Genomic DNA, 17288 nt, shown 5'->3' with positions numbered 1-17288 from the left:
TTGCATTTAAAGATGACCCCTCTTTGTCTACGTGTCTCCCTCTCTCTCTCTCTCTCTGTCTCCCATCCCCCTCCACACTCAAGTCACCTATGTAATTATTAAATGATATCCCCTCCTGCTGAATGGGTTTCTTGAACAGGTCGAGACACGAGCTGAATGACAATGGGTCAAGCAGAGCTGGCGTACAGCATTGATTTGGGTCTCAATGACAATGAATCATTAAAGAATACTAGATTTTCTGGCGATAAAAAAGCTCCTCGCTTAGAAAGGTAGCCTGATATAAAAGAGGATGACGGGTATGACAAAAGCTGAGTGGATTTCCCCGAGAACAATGAGCAAAACCCTTATCCCCTTCATAGAGGACTGAAGTGTTTTCTCCCATTAAACACTTAAATGAACTTTTAGCAGGCACGGCTCACAATCTCCTCCAGCCATTTGGTAGTGGAGTGGGGGGGGGGATGAGGGGCTGACACGTTTCCTGTCTGTTTAGTTTCTTATCAGGGGGTGCTTCACAGTTATTGGTATAATTAAATAGATCTGTCTACAGACAGAGTGACACCGCTCTGTGTAAATGTGTGACACTTAAATGTGTGATTCTCCTAGTCTCTGTGAGTGTAAACAGGACTGTCTGATAGTGTGAAAGTGATCTAATCTTTACCCTGACATTGTCTTTCTCACAGGAAGGCGTTCATTAAAGTGCTAATCTAAACATGGTGTTTTTTTTCCTACTCAAGTTTCTTTCTTCTTGAATTAGTTATGCATTCTGTGTAAAATCGAGTATTTTAGTTATGCAGATGGAATGTATGAACAACCCACATGCTGTAGCCCTTGTGGGGTGCCTATGGTAAAGAGCAAACAATGTATACAGTACTTCAACTCTCTACAGATGAGTGCTTCGAAATGGCAGAAGGTTACCGCGACCTAACGCAGGCTTAATGAATTGGACGCAGAGGTAAGCCTGCTTCAATGATTAACTATAGAACATGAACAGGGCTTAAACCCAAGCGTGGGATGGAATAACTCTGCGTGGGTTGGCAACATTACAAAATTTCAATGTTTTGTTTCGCTGTTCCGTTGTCATGTAAAGGACACAGAGGAGTCTGGAGCAGCGAGAGGAGGCGTCTGGGGGGAGGGGAGCAGAATAGTCAGTCATTATCATTTAAAAAGCTACGTGTGCAGATGAAATAGGCTACATCATTGAGCCTACGGTTTGCATTTCATTTTGTATTTGAGGGTTGAGACAAAAACAAAGGTGGCTAAGAATTGTATTAAATAATTTTGAACAGGTTGTGGTTTTTAACCGAAGACTTGGCTACTTAAAAAAGGGCAAAGCGAAATCGTCGAGGTTGTTTGTCGTTTGCAGAGGACCATATGCCGAAGTCTCCTATCAATGAATAGCAAAGGCGTTTTCGGTGATCGACTCCCAGGTCGAGTCTGTATGGACGACTCATTGATCGTTGACTTTTTATGAATGAGGAGAAAAGAAAGAACAGTTAATGAATGGTGCTAGTAGATGACGTCAGCTTCATTGTGACGCCGCCGCCCTTTTATGGAGCGGGCGTCTGAGCCTCATTCATAAAACGGAAAGAGGTAACTGGCTGAGGTAGTAACGCTCTCCCGAGGATAACACAGAGCAACATTACCTTACACGGGAGCTGCTGCGGATTTATGACTGTCTCCCTGCATTCGCCGCGTGTTTTTCAGCGGACTATCCCAAATTTAGCTTCGTGCGGCAGCCCGTGGTGGGAAGAAATGGTTGCCATGGATGAACTTTGCGAAATGGACTGCAGCGTTTTGAAAAGGTTGCTGAAGGACGACAGTGCAAAATGTCTGGTGTTGGACTGCAGATCTTTTCTTGCATATAGCGCCGGACATATCCGAAGCGCAGTAAACATTCGCTGCAACACAATCGTAAGAAGACGGGCGAAAGGCTCGGTTAGTTTGGACCAAATTCTATCGGGAGACGAGGACGTCCGCGGCAGGTTAAAATCGGGACTGTATTCTGCAGTTATTTTGTACGACGAAAGGACACCGGACGCGGATACAATCAAGGAGGACAGCACAATCACACTAGTGCTTAATGCATTATACAAGGATGCATTCGGAACCGAAGTATATCTCCTAAAAGGTAACAGTCTATTCAAATCAATTTGACAGGAGGTCCAGGGCGACATGATTGTTACGTCCAAGTCGCCATTAAAATGTCTGCTGCGTATTAATACAGACTCAACACACTGCATCTAACAACAGCGAATGTTCCCAGTGCAAGCTGTAATCTTGGCTAGATTTAGTTCAGTGTTGCTATTTGGCCATTGAAACGATTTGTTATTTATTCTTAAATATTAATCTTTATGAAGAAACCTGTAAATACTGACTGGAGAGTGGTAGCCTATACTTGATGGGGGAGCTGCCTAGGGTACTCCCAAACAACGCATATATCGGTATGATGTCATCCTGATAATCATAACAGGGTGGACAGAATGCTGTCTACTGAAAGCTGCATCCACAAAGCTTATCCCATTTTATTTCCCTAAGCTGTATATAGGTTCAATGATGACTACAAATTGAGTGGAAAACCTATGCCCAATTAAATCAACTTTAATGTATTGCCTACCAATTATTTAGAAATACATACATGTATGCGCAATGAATTATGATAATTAAATGTATGCATTGCTATTCATTTGTGAGAGCTATGTTTTCTATAGCTTTATCACGACGTCATTTATGTATTTATAATTGTAATGGTTTAATTTAGGAAAAGGTAGGCCTCCACGCGTACAGTTAATGTATTGTTAGCTAAGTGTTTTAACACAATTAATATTGTATTTACGTTGATGGTGGGCTTTTAGAAATTTCACGGGCTTAAATTTGAGAGAATGTTTGTAATTGCTGTGAATAACTGCAACCATTAATTCAATGAATCCCTTCTGCTTCTTCCACAGGAGGCTTCGACAGATTTTTCTCTCAGTATCCGGACTTCTGTTTAAAAACCAAATCATTGCCATCGTCCAGCCCGCTGTCCGTCCTCGACTCCAGCTGTCGGTCTACCTCCTGTGGAACTCCGCAGCATGACCAGGTAACGGGCGATTATTTGTTTTTCTATGAGTTTGAGGTCAGCTGGAAGCCCGGCATTGTGTAATGTCAAAGGGCCCCCTCCTCACATCCTGCCATCCTGCCAGGCACAATTTTCCGGTTTGATAAAAGCACTCTGCCCCGCAGCCGAGGGGGTGTGTGTGACGTGACGGATACACTCACAGCAGTTTTACACAATCGATCACTTCCTGTCGCTACGACAATGAAGAAGCAATGACATAACAGAGTGCAGAATCAATAGGCTCTGGTCTGATCAATGGAAAGCACAACAAAACAATATAATTTAGATCACATTCTGTAAAAAAAAATATGTAAAAAAAAACAAACAAAAAAGACCGTTTCCAAGTTGATGTGATGCAATGCTTTCATCTCACACATCTTAAAAAAATCTTTGAGCACAGATTTGAGCGTGGCTCATTTGTCACTGTGCTCTATAACCTGGCTGGCAGGATGTAGGGCGAGTATCGTTTTAATTACATGTGTGGGTGTGTGTGCATAGAGACAGACGTGATTATCACGAAGCGAAATAGACAGCCATATCCGCTGTGGCAGTTGGCCTGGCGACCCATAGGCTACGTGTTTACTGATGAGCTTTAGGCCGCATTTGACAGCGAGAAAAAAAAGCTTTTTATTAATCATCAAGCACACCTGAGTCAACCTGGTGTATTTCTGTAGCCTGGCAGGCATAGAGATCCTGTAAATAGTAACCCTCGAATAAACAATACATCTTTTAGGCTATTTGATTTATTTTTAATGATGAAAACGCAGGTGCAAACAATTTTTTCTCATATGCTGTATTTCTCCTTTGTTCTTGCAACAGGGAGGTCCAGTGGAGATCCTGCCGTTCCTGTACCTCGGCAGTGCGTACCATGCTTCCAGGAAGGACATGCTAGACGGAATGGGGATCTCTGCCTTACTGAATGTATCGTCTAACTGCCCCAATCACTTCGAGGGCGTGTACCAGTACAAGTGCATTCCCGTGGAGGACAACCATAAAGAGGACATCAGCTCGTGGTTCATTGAAGCAATTGAGTTTATTGGTATGTTCCTGATAATTCCATTTCTTTTTTTTATTTAATAGCCTCAAAATAATCTCATACCGAAATCCATAAACACGTTTTTTAGTTGAAAATGCATAATAATTGTAGTATCTAATTTCAGTATTCAGTAAACAAAAAAAGTAAAGTATCTAAATAGGAAAATAGAAAATCCAAAATGACTGCGTAGTGCAGAGGCCACATTCGTGTGGTGTGAAAAGATTCAGATCCAGACAGCAAATTTGACGGTGAAAAGCGAAGAAATGCGATGACTGCGAAATGTTAGTTGTTTTTTTGGTCAGAAGAGGGAGAAAATAAGGGGGGCCTGGGGTATTGGGGTGCACTGGGGACTGGGCGTATGTGTAGGTAACAGTGTGGTGACTCCCTACGGACAGGGATTTCCATGAGGGGGGAGGGGGGGGGGGGGGGGGGGGCGGGCGTTGGGATTCTTCAGATGCCGTTTCTGTAGCCAAATCAGCGCCACTGGGTTCTGTAAACATCCCCATGAGCACAGCTGCAAAGACGCACAGCCTTCAGTGAGCTAGCCGCATTCTGTCATTCATCTTAAGGTGTGTGTGTGTGTGTGTGTGCACGCGCCCGAGTTTGTGTGTGCGCGTGTACGAGTGTATGTGTGTGTGTGTGCCTGCGTCAAAGCGGATCTTAGTGACCAGTGTCTGACTCATCCTCAGTTCTGGGCTGCTTGGTATTACAGATATCACAGATCTGTGAGTGTGTGTGTGTGTGTGTGTGTGTTTGAATATGGGCACATAGCACTAATCCACACGTAATTATAACCGAAGCTCACGCAGACAGAACCACGAACAGCTGAGAAAACATCGGCAGGGCTCGTTCCAGCCTACCCGCACACAGTGGGAGTGGACAGCTGCCTGAAAGCTCCGGCGCCCTGCGTGGCCATCTTCTTTGTTGCCGCAGCCTAGTTCTCGTCTTCCTTTTAATTAGCGGGTCATTAGTCTCGACAGGGAGTCAATGTTTATATGATTTGGCGGCTGTGAGAATGTGAAGGATCAGGCAGGCAACTATATTTGTTGGTCAGTCTGTCAGTGGACTGCTGGTTGTATCATGTTTTAATTGCATCAGTCTGTTTGAAACAACCAGTGTTGGTGAGTGACTTCACCTTAAGAGTAGTTATACACACCTATCATATCTCTCGAAATCAGTGAAGATCTTAGCAGCTTTCACAGTCCGAGGTAGCCTATATAACTGGCATTTATTCTTTGTGAGGACAGTGTAGGACACAGCATGTTATAAAGTAATTTAGTCATCATGAAAAAAATTATTAAATTCAGTTATTATCTGCACAAAAGATAACCACAAGTTACTGCTACATAACACATTCATTACAGTGGTGTAAACTCAATTTTAGTGCTGTTTTGTAAAATCAAGGGGCATTTTCTGCCCCAAATCATTTGTATTTTTTCTCTCACCATGATCTGCACTATGTCTAAATGTGAACGTGAGTCTCACCCGCACCTCTCCTCTGTTCCCCTCAGACTCTGTGAAGGACTCCAACGGGCGCGTGCTGGTCCACTGCCAGGCGGGCATCTCTCGCTCGGCCACCATCTGCCTGGCGTACCTGATGATGAAGAGGCGCGTGCGTCTGGACGAGGCCTTCGAGTTCGTCAAGCAGCGACGCAGCGTCATCTCGCCCAACTTCAGCTTCATGGGGCAGCTGCTGCAGTTCGAGTCGCAGGTGCTGGCCACCAGCTGCGCGGCAGAGGCGGCGGCCAGCCCCGGCGGCACCCTCACCACCTCCTCCAACACGACCACCACCACCATGACGCTGGGGCCGAAGTCTTCCACGGCGCCCCCTCCCTCGCCCACCTTCATCTTCAGCTTCCCGGTGGCGGTGGCGGTGCACGGCCCGACCAGCAGCCTCTCGTACCTGCAGAGCCCCCTCACGACGTCGCCCAGCTGCTGATCCACGGGGCGCGGGGTCCGCCGCCTTAACAGACTTTAAACAGCCCGATAGACGCTTGCTGTGTTTTTCTCAAAATGGTGCGAGGCGATAGGGGCTTCTGCCCCTCTGCTGCTTGAGGTGTCTTCGCAGAGAGGTCCTGGGGGAGGGGGGGGAGGGGGTTGATGCAGATTGGTGTCGTAGGGGCAGTAAGGTGTTTTCAGTTTTTTTTATTTATTATTTTTAGTTTTGCCGTGATATCTCATGGTTTGAGAAATGTCACCTTGGCCTGAAGAGCATCATCTGCTAGGCGGGGGAGGCTGTCCAAAGACTGTCCAAAGCCAGCTGCAAACCACCCCCCCACCCCCCCCCCGAAAACCCCGACCGTCGGCAGAAACCTGGGCCACACCAGCACAGCGTTTCCTACACTGGACTGGACTTCCGAGGACGGACTCGTTCGAACATTAACAGTCATGAATCACACCGCTGCCGGTACTGGCCCATCTCTCATTTCATACGCTGGCTTCCGAAACCCTGATACTGACACTGCTGCTTGCTGAGAGCGAGTGAAAGAGAGAGAAAGAAAGAGAGAGATAGAGAGGAGTGATGGAAGAAAAAGAAGTGAGAGAATATGAATCCCCGGTGTAGACCCAGCAGCCCTCCGACTTCCTGACACTGAGCAGGCGGGCCCCTCGGCTCTGACAGATGCTGCACCTCGTACTCTGGACTTCCTGTTTCCGACTGCTCTCCATCTCCCCACACACACACACACACACACACACACACACACACACACACACACACACACACACACACACACACACACACACACACACACACACACACACACACACACACACACACACACACACACTTACAGTTGTTTCCACTGGGTGGGACAGGATCAGAGAGTTCATATACTGTCACACTGAAAGCACGAGCACAGGAGACGATGACGATGACGATGATGATGATGATGATGATGTGCAGTGGCAGTGAAGCTCGAAGACAACATGGCCGTCCTACTCTCTCTTCTTCGCAGTATCAGTTAGTCCTGACACATTTCCACGAGGACTTTGGTGGTTCATGGTCGGTTGTATTACTAGACGATACATTTTTTTGCCTGTGCCTTGAACCCAGAAGGTACTAGAAGACTTTTTAAAAATAGTTTTTGAATAGTGTTTAGAGCGCTTCTTGGATCATCCCTGCCCTTTTTATAATTCTTTTTTATCTGTCATTGTTCACACATGGACTGATCTGGAGACGCCACATTGAAACTGCAATAGACACTAGCCTCTGTGTGTGTTTGTGTGTGTGTGTGTGTGTGTGTGTGTGTGTGTGTGTGTGTGTGTGTGTGTGTGTGTGTGTGTGTGTGTGTGTGTGTGTGTGTGTGTGTGTGTGTGTGTGTGTGCCTCCATGTCTGTATCCTCTCTGAGTAGAGCAATAACGTTTCCTCCTCTTCCTTCTCAGTCGCCACCAAAGCACTGCAGTGTGGTTTCAAAATTAGTTTCTGTTTTTTTTTTTTCTTCCACTTTTCCATTTATTTGTTTAACTTATGATTTTTGTTCCTTGTTAATTTATACACAAGAAAGCCCAGAAGTTATTTACAGCTTTATGCCTTATCGATGACTGTGGAGTTCTCAAAGAAAAAAGAAAAAAAAATCTAGAATGTTCTCCTGAGTCTGCACACACTGTGTCATAACCCCATTTGATTGTTCCGAGACGGATAAGCGTGTTTGTTGGGTGATTGACTGGCGGGCAGGACTGGTACACATGCCTAGTTGACGTAATGGGGGTGTTCGGCACCGAAACCGTAAAGACACAATCACCGTAACCCAAAAACACTGTAATTCTGAGAAGAGATTCTAAGATGTAGTTGACATCCAGAACGCTTTTTTTTGAAAGTCGATCGTGAATTTAGACTCCTGGAAAGAAGAATTTGCATTTCAATCATAATGTCTGCCTTTAAAATATTAGCCAAATTATGTTGTCATATTTTTATTTTTTTACCCTACCACCGTGTTCTTGGGAGTGGTGGGGGTCAAGGGTCAACTTTAATTTAATTTGATTTAGAGAATGTGGGCACCTTTTATAGAGCACTTTTAAGTGATGCAATATTGTGATATATTTTGATTTTTTTTTTTTTTTTGCACATTGGAATAGGTGGTAGCTGATATTTCTAATGCCCATCCGTTACACTGTTTAGAGTAGGTCAATCAAATGAAGATGTGTACATTTTGTCAACAATCACTGAAGAATGCAATACTTTTTATCTGTTCATTGAAATGGTATTGACTCTCTATGGCAATATCATTTGAGAAAGGTTGAATTTGTAGAGAACTTCTCTTGTTTGGATGTATGGTATGTACATTTTATTTATTTCTGCAGATTCATTGTTTAAATACAACAATGTTCTTAAATCTCTGTGTGGCGTCATCATTTAAAGGTTGCAAAATGTCCTATTTTCTGCTCAATTCAATATATTATATATAATAACGAAATAATATATATAGATATATTAGATTACTTTCAGTAGATGAAGAACCTGTTCACAGTTACTATATTTACTAGAACTCTAAAATGTCCTATGAACAGTCTGTTTACATTTTTTAGCAGAACCATTTAATTATACCTAATATAAACAAAAACAAATATCAGCAAACATGTGAACACTGCCTACACATCAGATCCATCCAACATCCATCCAAAAACTATATAGACCCAAAAGCACAGATCAAGACAACATGAAGCATGATGTTCCCGTTCTGGTCTTTCTTCCTGTGATTGTCCTGACACTTTCTACACTCAATTATTCTATATTTGTGCATTTTCAACAAAGAGGAGAGGACTAAAATACTGTGGGTTGACCCAAAACGTCATACAAGAGCCAAGCCTCAAAATGACTACCCCAATTTAGCAAAAATGACGATATAACTACAGTAAAAATCGAATTCAAAGGACAAATCTCATATTTGGCAAAGTAAAATATGCAGTTTTGATAAAGGCACTGCTGACACCAGTACTTTCTTTTTTTTAATCACGTTTCTTTTAAAATTAATTAATTTATCTATTCACTTTTCCGAAAGTGTCTCATTGTCGATGCAACTTTTGAGATTTTCCAGACAACAACCTTTGCCTATTAGGCCAATAACAGCAGTGTGTTAATGTTTAAAAATGGATTTCAAGATTATAAATTGCAATACAGAAAAATGTAATAGGTCAACATTGCCACCTTGTGGCCGGACGGATCACCTGCAGTCAGGAACACTTCTGTCAGTAATAGCCTACCTCAGGTTTGCGAAGAGCTTTCACTCCAGTATTTATTGACATTTCAGTTATAATTGACATATTGCTGAAACAGATTATCTAAGAAGCGAATATAATCTCAAGTAAACCCTGTAGCTTCAGACAGTCCTAGTATATCTGATTGACATTTACGCCTCCTACACCCACCAGGAGGCGCACTGGAGGTGTGACAAAGAGAATACAACTTTGATGCAAGGCTTGAGATGGCTTGAAATGACACTCAACTGTTTTTTTTCAATATATAAAAAATAAACTAACTTCTAAATGATCTAAATTACCTAAACGGAAGATACCATCCTCAGATGTAGGAGCAAATTCTAGAAAGTCGTGCGTCCCCTCACTTTATGACATAACAACCTTGAACAGGAAGGTCCATCACAGCAAATAAAGACCTAACTCGAATGAATAGGCCAACTCGACTGGCCCACTAACTTAAAACATTTCATAGCTTGCCATGGGCTTCCAGTGATGCCTAGGCATCGAGTCACATGGTCCCTTTTCATCATTTACCGTCAGGTGAAAAAATTATGTTTTGTAAACGCATGCTTTATCTTCCGGAAATAAAACCACAACGCAGGTTCCATGAGACATCTGTACTTTATTAAGACTGCTTGACATAACTGGAGTGTTCTTCAGGTTAATGTGTTTGTGTGCGTGGTAATTGGACCGTAATCAGTATTTAATACACAGAAAATAAAGAAAAAAAAATGTAAATAAACATCAGAAAGAGAAAAGTAGCAGTCCAGTAGAAGGAGGAGATGATTTCTCTCTCCTTGTGGAAGAGAGGAGCGGAGGAGAAGGGAGGTGCACTTGACAACCTCGGTGGAGAGGTGGTGTTTGTAGTTGGGGGGACCCTGCAACGATCATACATCGGCTGTGCTTCCCACCAGGGGCGGGGTGTGTGCAGAGTTAAGCAGACGCGTGGAGAAAGCATCGGTTGCCTGTACAAATGCGTCAAAGAGTGGCGAACTATGGCAACGACGCCGGGACACACAACACCTGAAGTGTCACGAAACAAACCCAAGCTATCCCCAACCAAAACAAACACAAGACTAAACAGAACAGACTTGGCTTTAGTGCCACCACCACCACCATGACCTGCTTGTGAACGGTGTAAAGCGTCGTCAGGCTGCTCGCCCACTCTTCTGCTGCCTCCTCGTGGTCTCCACCGTGCAGCGCGCTCCTGTTCGAGCGAGGACTCCGAGATGCTGCCGTCTCAGTAGTGTTTAACATGATCGAAGCCAACGCGGACATAACCTGTCAGTATTTCATCTGTACTCCAGAGGTTCTGTGCTGGAATGACTGAGACGGAGACAAGGTGTCTCCTTTAAGTTGGCTAATCAGATTAAAAAAATTCTAATAATAATAATAATAAAGAAGAAACCAAAAGTACAACCACTCGCAGGAGTTCCTCTTGTCAAGAAAAATTATAAAAAAGGAAAATGACAAAGGAAACAGCTGTTATTAATTACAGTACTAATAAAACCCCACTCTTAATTAGGGAAACAACATCCAACGCTTCTTAGAAAGGCCTTAGTCCAATATCACAACCTGTACATAACTGGATAGTTCATTTTTTTCTTTTCACGGTCTCTCTCGAAGGTTAACTTTTTAAAAAAATGATTATTGAACGACATTAAATCATTCCCATTTGAAAGTGCAAATTCTTTTACAAAGGTGAGCAGAATGTGTCAGGCAAACCCGTTACGGTTTTATGAAAAGTTCAGATGTTCTTTTGTTTTTTATGTTTTAAATCCTGTGCAAAATAAAAAAAACAATATACAATTCAGCGCTTGATTCTTCAGACCCCTGTAGTAAATATACACCAGCTCTGCGTCTCCTTTCTGTGAGCCACGGCGAACCCCATCTAAGGCTTTCAGTACGGTTCATGAGGAAGGGAAGAAAAACGGAAGAAAGTTACGAGGTTCACAAAGGTTCACTGGACTTCACAGAGGAGAATACGGGTGCCTATAAAGGTCAAACTGAACACGTGGGTCCCCCTGGCGATTACACCATGCCATACGTCAGTGTGGCTAGAGTTCAAGCCACATTTGTAACAGGAATGGAACAAAAATATATCAGCCATGATTTGAAATCCTAATGAGTCATGATGGTGTAGGTAGGATGATCTGGGCGGGACTCTTAAAAGAGTAAACGTGGTGAAGGATGATCCGGGTTCGGGCTGAGATAGAGTTAACGTGGTGAAGTTGGGTAGAGGTTACTTTGTTGTCTTATCTTCCTTCTCACTCAAGAACTCGCACAGAGACACCAGCAGCGGTGGGCTGCTCCAATCAAACCCCCTCCTCCTCCTCCTCCTCGCCCTCTCCGATCCTAACAACCACCCCACTACGACCCTCGACCCCTGACCTATGAGGGATAGGGCAAGGCATGCTGGGAGCATCTTAGGAGCGCTCCTATTGGTCGATCGGATTGAGCTGTGAGGAGGATGGTTTGGCTGGTGAAGGCAACACTTTCATGTAAACAAACTCACCAAGGGAAACAAATGAAACGGTTGATAAATAAAAACAATCAGTACAGGAGAAGAAACTATGAGCATTACATGTGCGGTGAGTGTTTTCTGAAATGTAATTTAAAAAAAACAAGAGTGAAAAAAAGGATGGCTGGGACTAACCCCAGGTAAGAAGAGTGACGATGTGTGTGTGTGTGTCAATGTGGTGAGGAAACCATATGGGCCAGAATGATTGTGAAGTAGGGAGTTCTGGGTAACAGTCTGGCTGGGCTCCATGAGGGGGGGGGGGGGGGGGGTTTGAGGGAGAGGAGGAGGACGAGGAGGAAGAGGAGGACCGGGCACTAGGACTTCTGCTCCCCCGCAGCTGAAGGTGGCGTGGTGCTCTCTGGCTTCAGGATCTGGTATGTGATCAGATACTCCGGGTATGCCTGGGGGAGAGAGGTCAGAGGTCAAAGGACAGGGGTCAAGGGTCATAGGTCAGGGTGCTCAGTGGGCGAATCAAAGCCAACCCACTCAAGACATACCTGCACCTTATACGTACACTAAGCCAACCCACTCAAGACATACCTGCTCCTTATATGTCCACAAAGTCAACCCACTCAAGACATACCTGCACTTTATACACTAAGCCAACCCACTCAAGACATACCTGCACTTTATACACTAAGCCAACCCACTCAAGACATACCTGCACTTTATACACTAAGCCAACCCACTCAAGACATACCTGCACTTTATACACTAAGCCAACCCACTCAAGACATACCTGCACTTTATACACTAAGCCAACCCACTCAAGACATACCTGCACTTTATACACTAAGCCAACCCACTCAAGACATACCTGCACTTTATACACTAAGCCAACCCACTCAAGACATACCTGCACTTTATACACTAAGCCAACCCACTCAAGACATACCTGCACTTTATACACTAAGCCAACCCACTCAAGACATACCTGCACTTTATACACTAAGCCAACCCACTCAAGACATACCTGCACTTTATACACTAAGCCAACCCACTCAAGACATATCTACACCTTATACGTACACTAAGCCAACCCACTCAAGACACAACTGCACTATGGTCACTAAGCACAGAAGGGCATCTTTTTGTAGTCACCCCTCACGTTAGGTTTTACAAATCCGCAAAGAACTTTTTAGTCTCTAACCTGTTTGAAACACTTGTACACTAAAAGCGTTGTTGCTCTAAGGGAGCGGGTCTCTCACCTGTTTGAAACACTTCTACACTAAAAGCGTTGTTGCTTTAAGCGAGCGGGTCTCTCACCTGTTCTCCCCGGTAGATGACGTACTCGGCGTAGGCCAGGCCGTTGACGCTGGGCCTCCCGATGACCGAGTGGTGCCCGGGGGGTGCGTGCGCCATCTTCATGGCACTGAACTGGAGGAAGGACTTGCCCAGCGTCACCCGACAGAACAGCATTTGTCTGCGCAAGGAGAGTGGAGTCAGTCAGTCACAGAAGCGTCTTATAAGTGTTTCATTTGAGATAGTATGATCAATAAATCAATCAATCAATCAATCAATCAATGTGTACGGTATCTGTGGACAGTTACATCACATCATAATAATACATAATAAATAATGAATTTAATTTGTAACACCCTCTTAATTCAGAAGAATCTAAGAGTGCCAATCTTGTAGTCATGTGTGTGGTCACAAGCAGAGGTGAATGAACTGATGGCAGTGCTCGGGGTGAAACGTCATTATTGCGATACAGCGATTAAATGCCACAACAAGTAACATTTGACCAGGAGCACAAGCCTGCCATAAACCACATCTTTAGACTACAGGAGTGGACAAACACCAGAGACTGCACGTGATGTATTGGGATAAATGTCCTTAAGTCCCGTTCAACCCTCCTTCCTGCCCCAATCTCACTCTTGCCCCTCTCTCTCTCACCTGTGACAGATGTAACAGTAGTGTTGCGCCCCCCCCCCCCCCCCTTCTCTCTCTCTCACCTGTGACAGATGTAACAGTAGTGTTGCGCCCCCCCCCCCCCCCCCCCTTCTCTCTCTCTCACCTGTGACAGATGTAACAGTAGTGTTGCCCCCCCCCCCCTTCTCTCTCTCTCACCTGTGACAGATGTAACAATAGTGTTGCCCCCGCCCCCCCCCCCACCCCCCACCCCCCTTCTCTCTCTCTCACCTGTGACAGATGTAACAGTAGTGTTGCGCCCCCCCCCCCCTTCGCTCTCTCTCACCTGTGGCAGGTGTAACAGTAGTGTTACCCCCTCTGTCTCTTACCTGTGGCAGATGTAACAGGAGCGGTCTTTGTGAGTGGGGCAGCCGGTCCCTCCCCCGATGCCGTACACGTACTGGTTGCTCTTGGACGAGTTCTCGGCGAAGTAGATGCCGGCGCCGAACATGCCCCCGATGTAGGCGTGCCTCTCGTCGAAGCCCTTGTGGATGATGGCGTTGATGAACGGAGAGCCTGAAGGAGGAGGAGAGGAAAAGGGACGATGACACGAAGGAAAAAAAGAACAAAAAAAAGACATACAACCCAAAAGAGGACAACCTGAACACAGACGTACACACACACAGCTGAGCCTAATGACTGTACAACATCCTATGAGGGACAAACAGTGCCAACCCAAGAGAGGACAACCTGAACACAGACATACACATACACAGCTGAGCCTAATGGCTGTACAACAGCCTATGAGGGACAAACAGAGCCAACCCATGCCTGGCATGTCCTGATTAGCGCACACATGGACCTCGCACATCCCATAATCTTCTCTGCAGCCGCGCGAATGACTACTGACTCCTGTCATTATAAGGCCCGTCCAATTACATTAAATGCAAATGGTGGCGTTGTGCCCGCACTAATGTCATTCGGAGCGATCGAATGCTCACAGGGCTTGATAATGTGTGCCACAGTGCGCTCGTACCGCTAGATGGGTATTGATCACGTTCTTTATGGGTCATGTGGAGAGGGGCGGGGAAGGCTTGTGGTCGCTGCGTTTCATTGGTCACGCTCACAAGGGGGCGGGACACTCGTCGTTAGTCTGTTTTGTTGTGGACGCCAGGCTGCTTGGCGTAGATTGAGCGCAGGAGGGGAGATTATGAGGGGGGGGGGGGCATCATGTGGGGTAAACAGTAACTTCTGGTGGCAGGTAATCAGTGTTAATGTCGGGGCATGGCACGGGGATGCATCATTCAGATTAGGAGGAGCAGGGGGGCATGACCGGGTGCTTCTACCCCATCAATTACCCCCCACGCGCTTGATCCATCGCAAAAAACAAAATGGCCGCCACAACAAAGCATGTTTGGTGAATTCAAAAAAGAGGGAAACTATCAGCAGAAGAATACAACGGGTGGGGCTGAACGAGGGATGAATGGAGACGAGGGGAGGGAGGAGGAGAGGAAAGGCGCACCGTGGAAGAGCATGCGCTCGTTGTGGTGGTTGTGGTTCTCGTCGGCGATCTCCTTCTGTCTGTGAGAGTACCGCTCCCGAAGCTTCTTGTTCACCACCTTCTGGATCTATGAGGAGGACACACACACACACACACATGGGTCAATAACACACACAGCAACACACACACACAGGTCAAGGGACAGAACACACACAGCAACACACACACACGGGACAGTGGACACACACAGCAACACACACAGGTCAAGGGACAGAACACACACAGCATCACCACACACACAGGTCAATAACACACAGCAACACACACACACGGGTCAGAGGACACACAGCAACACACACACACAGGTCAATAACACACACAGCAACACCACACACACACGGGTCAAGAACACATACAGCAACACCACACACAGGGGTCAATAACACACACAGCAACACCACACACACAGGTCAATAACACACACAGCAACACCACACACACACGGGTCAGAGGACACATACAGCAACACACACATGGGTCAATAACACACACAGCAACACCACACACACGGGTCAATGTGAGGACACACAGCAAAACACACACACGGGTGGAAAGAGGAGCTGGAGATGGAGGAGGAGGAGGTGGAGGAGGAGGAGGAGGAGGAGGAGGCTCACCTTGATGATGTTGTACCTGCTGAAGACTCCGCCTGCGTTCCCTCCGTCTCGGTGCTCTCTGATGGTGCTCTGCAGCTGAAACAGCAGAAGGAGGAAGAGAGCCTCACACACAGCCCTGTACACACACCACGACTCACTCACAGCCCTGTATATACACCACAGGTGCTTACACCACGACTCACACACAGCCCTGTATATACACCACAGGTGCTCACACCAGGACTCAGAGGAGAGAGAGAGAAAGAGGGATAGAGGGAGCCTCACACACAGCCCAGTATATAAACCAAAGGTGATTACACCAGGACTCAGAGGAGAGAGAGAGGGAGGGAGAGAGCGAAAGAGAGAATTGGACAGTGAGGCAGAGAAGATGGAGATTGACTGTGAGAGGAGACAGAAAACGAAGAGAATATGTGAAACGAAACAAAATAAATGGAGTGTGAGAGGCAAGCGAAAGAAACGACAGAAAGACACTAAAACTGACTGGCTCTGTCCTTCTCTTTAATGGGGGGAAACAAGAGTGAGTGAAAGAGAGAGAGAGAGAGAGAGAGAGAGAGAGAGAGAGAGAGAGAGAGAGAGAGAGAGAGAGGGAGAGACAGGACATAGACAGGAGGACAGACAGGCTCTCTACCTCCTCCTCCACAGACTAGAACTGGAGCGAGAGAGGGAGAGAGAGAGAGAGAGAGAGAGAGAGAGAGAGAGAGAGAGAGAGAGAGAGAGAGAGAGGACATAGACAGGTTCTCTACCTCCTCCTCCACCGACTGGAACTCCTTGTCGTCGGGGGCCAGGTCTATGAGCACCGTGCCTTGACTGGAGCAGTGGAATGTCAGGTAGGGGTTGGAACCTGTGCACACACAAACACACACACACACACACACACACTCAGTGTGTTAGAGAGAAAACAACTTACTGCTAGCACATTTACTTGTCATTCAGTCAGTCACACACTCTCTCTCACACACACACACACACACACACACACACACACAAGCACACTCAAACACACACGCACACTCAAACACACACATTTTCACACACACACACACACACACACACACACACACACACACACACACACAAACACACACATTTTCACACACACACACACACACACAGTCCCTGACATTCACCTTGCTGTCCCCCCAGCAGCCTCTCGATGCCCTTGATGAGTTTGTGGCGGTGTCCGTAGGCGTTGATCCCAATCTCCTTCAGCTCCTCGTGACCCATGTCCGCCAGCACATCCAGCGTGATCTGCAACCACATGACCATGAGCAGCCAATCAGACGCAGACACAACACACCAGTCCCCACCTCTCGGTCTGTCTACAAACGACAATAGCTATGATCTAAACACCTTCGACACTTGAACACAGCCGCCCCAGTGACCACTAGAGCCCTCCAAAGTCACACTCTGA

The 17288-nt window shown here is 45.9% G+C and overlaps 2 protein-coding genes across 2 annotated transcripts in view; one reads left to right on the top strand and one right to left on the bottom strand.

Annotated features, from left to right (window-relative positions):
* Window positions 1-1668: 1668 nt before the first annotated feature.
* dusp4 (dual specificity phosphatase 4) lies at window positions 1669-6072 on the top strand (the record flags this gene model as incomplete). The annotated part of the gene is made up of 4 exons (XM_080841693.1): window positions 1669-2128; window positions 2946-3079; window positions 3917-4136; window positions 5645-6072. The coding sequence occupies 4 exons, from the start codon at window positions 1669-1671 to the stop codon at window positions 6070-6072; spliced, it is 1242 nt and encodes a 413-aa protein (XP_080697819.1).
* Window positions 6073-10032: 3960 nt separating this feature from the next.
* The window catches only part of tnksa (tankyrase, TRF1-interacting ankyrin-related ADP-ribose polymerase a), a gene marked incomplete at its 5' end in the record, with an annotated part of 135507 nt that continues 128251 nt past the window's right edge, over window positions 10033-17288 (bottom strand). Inside the window, 7 exons of the mRNA XM_080842586.1 lie at window positions 10033-12252; window positions 13118-13274; window positions 14092-14278; window positions 15225-15330; window positions 15878-15952; window positions 16621-16718; window positions 17005-17125. Coding sequence (XP_080698712.1) covers window positions 12166-12252; window positions 13118-13274; window positions 14092-14278; window positions 15225-15330; window positions 15878-15952; window positions 16621-16718; window positions 17005-17125 — 831 coding nt within the window. The 3' untranslated portion in view covers window positions 10033-12165. The remainder of the gene's footprint in view (window positions 12253-13117; window positions 13275-14091; window positions 14279-15224; window positions 15331-15877; window positions 15953-16620; window positions 16719-17004; window positions 17126-17288) is intronic.

This window comes from Sprattus sprattus, assembly GCF_963457725.1.
Source record: "Sprattus sprattus genome assembly, chromosome: 7".
In the NCBI taxonomy this organism is placed as follows: domain Eukaryota; kingdom Metazoa; phylum Chordata; class Actinopteri; order Clupeiformes; family Clupeidae; genus Sprattus; species Sprattus sprattus.
Note: the sequence above shows the minus strand (reverse complement) of the source record. Positions and strands in the feature narration are given on the sequence as shown.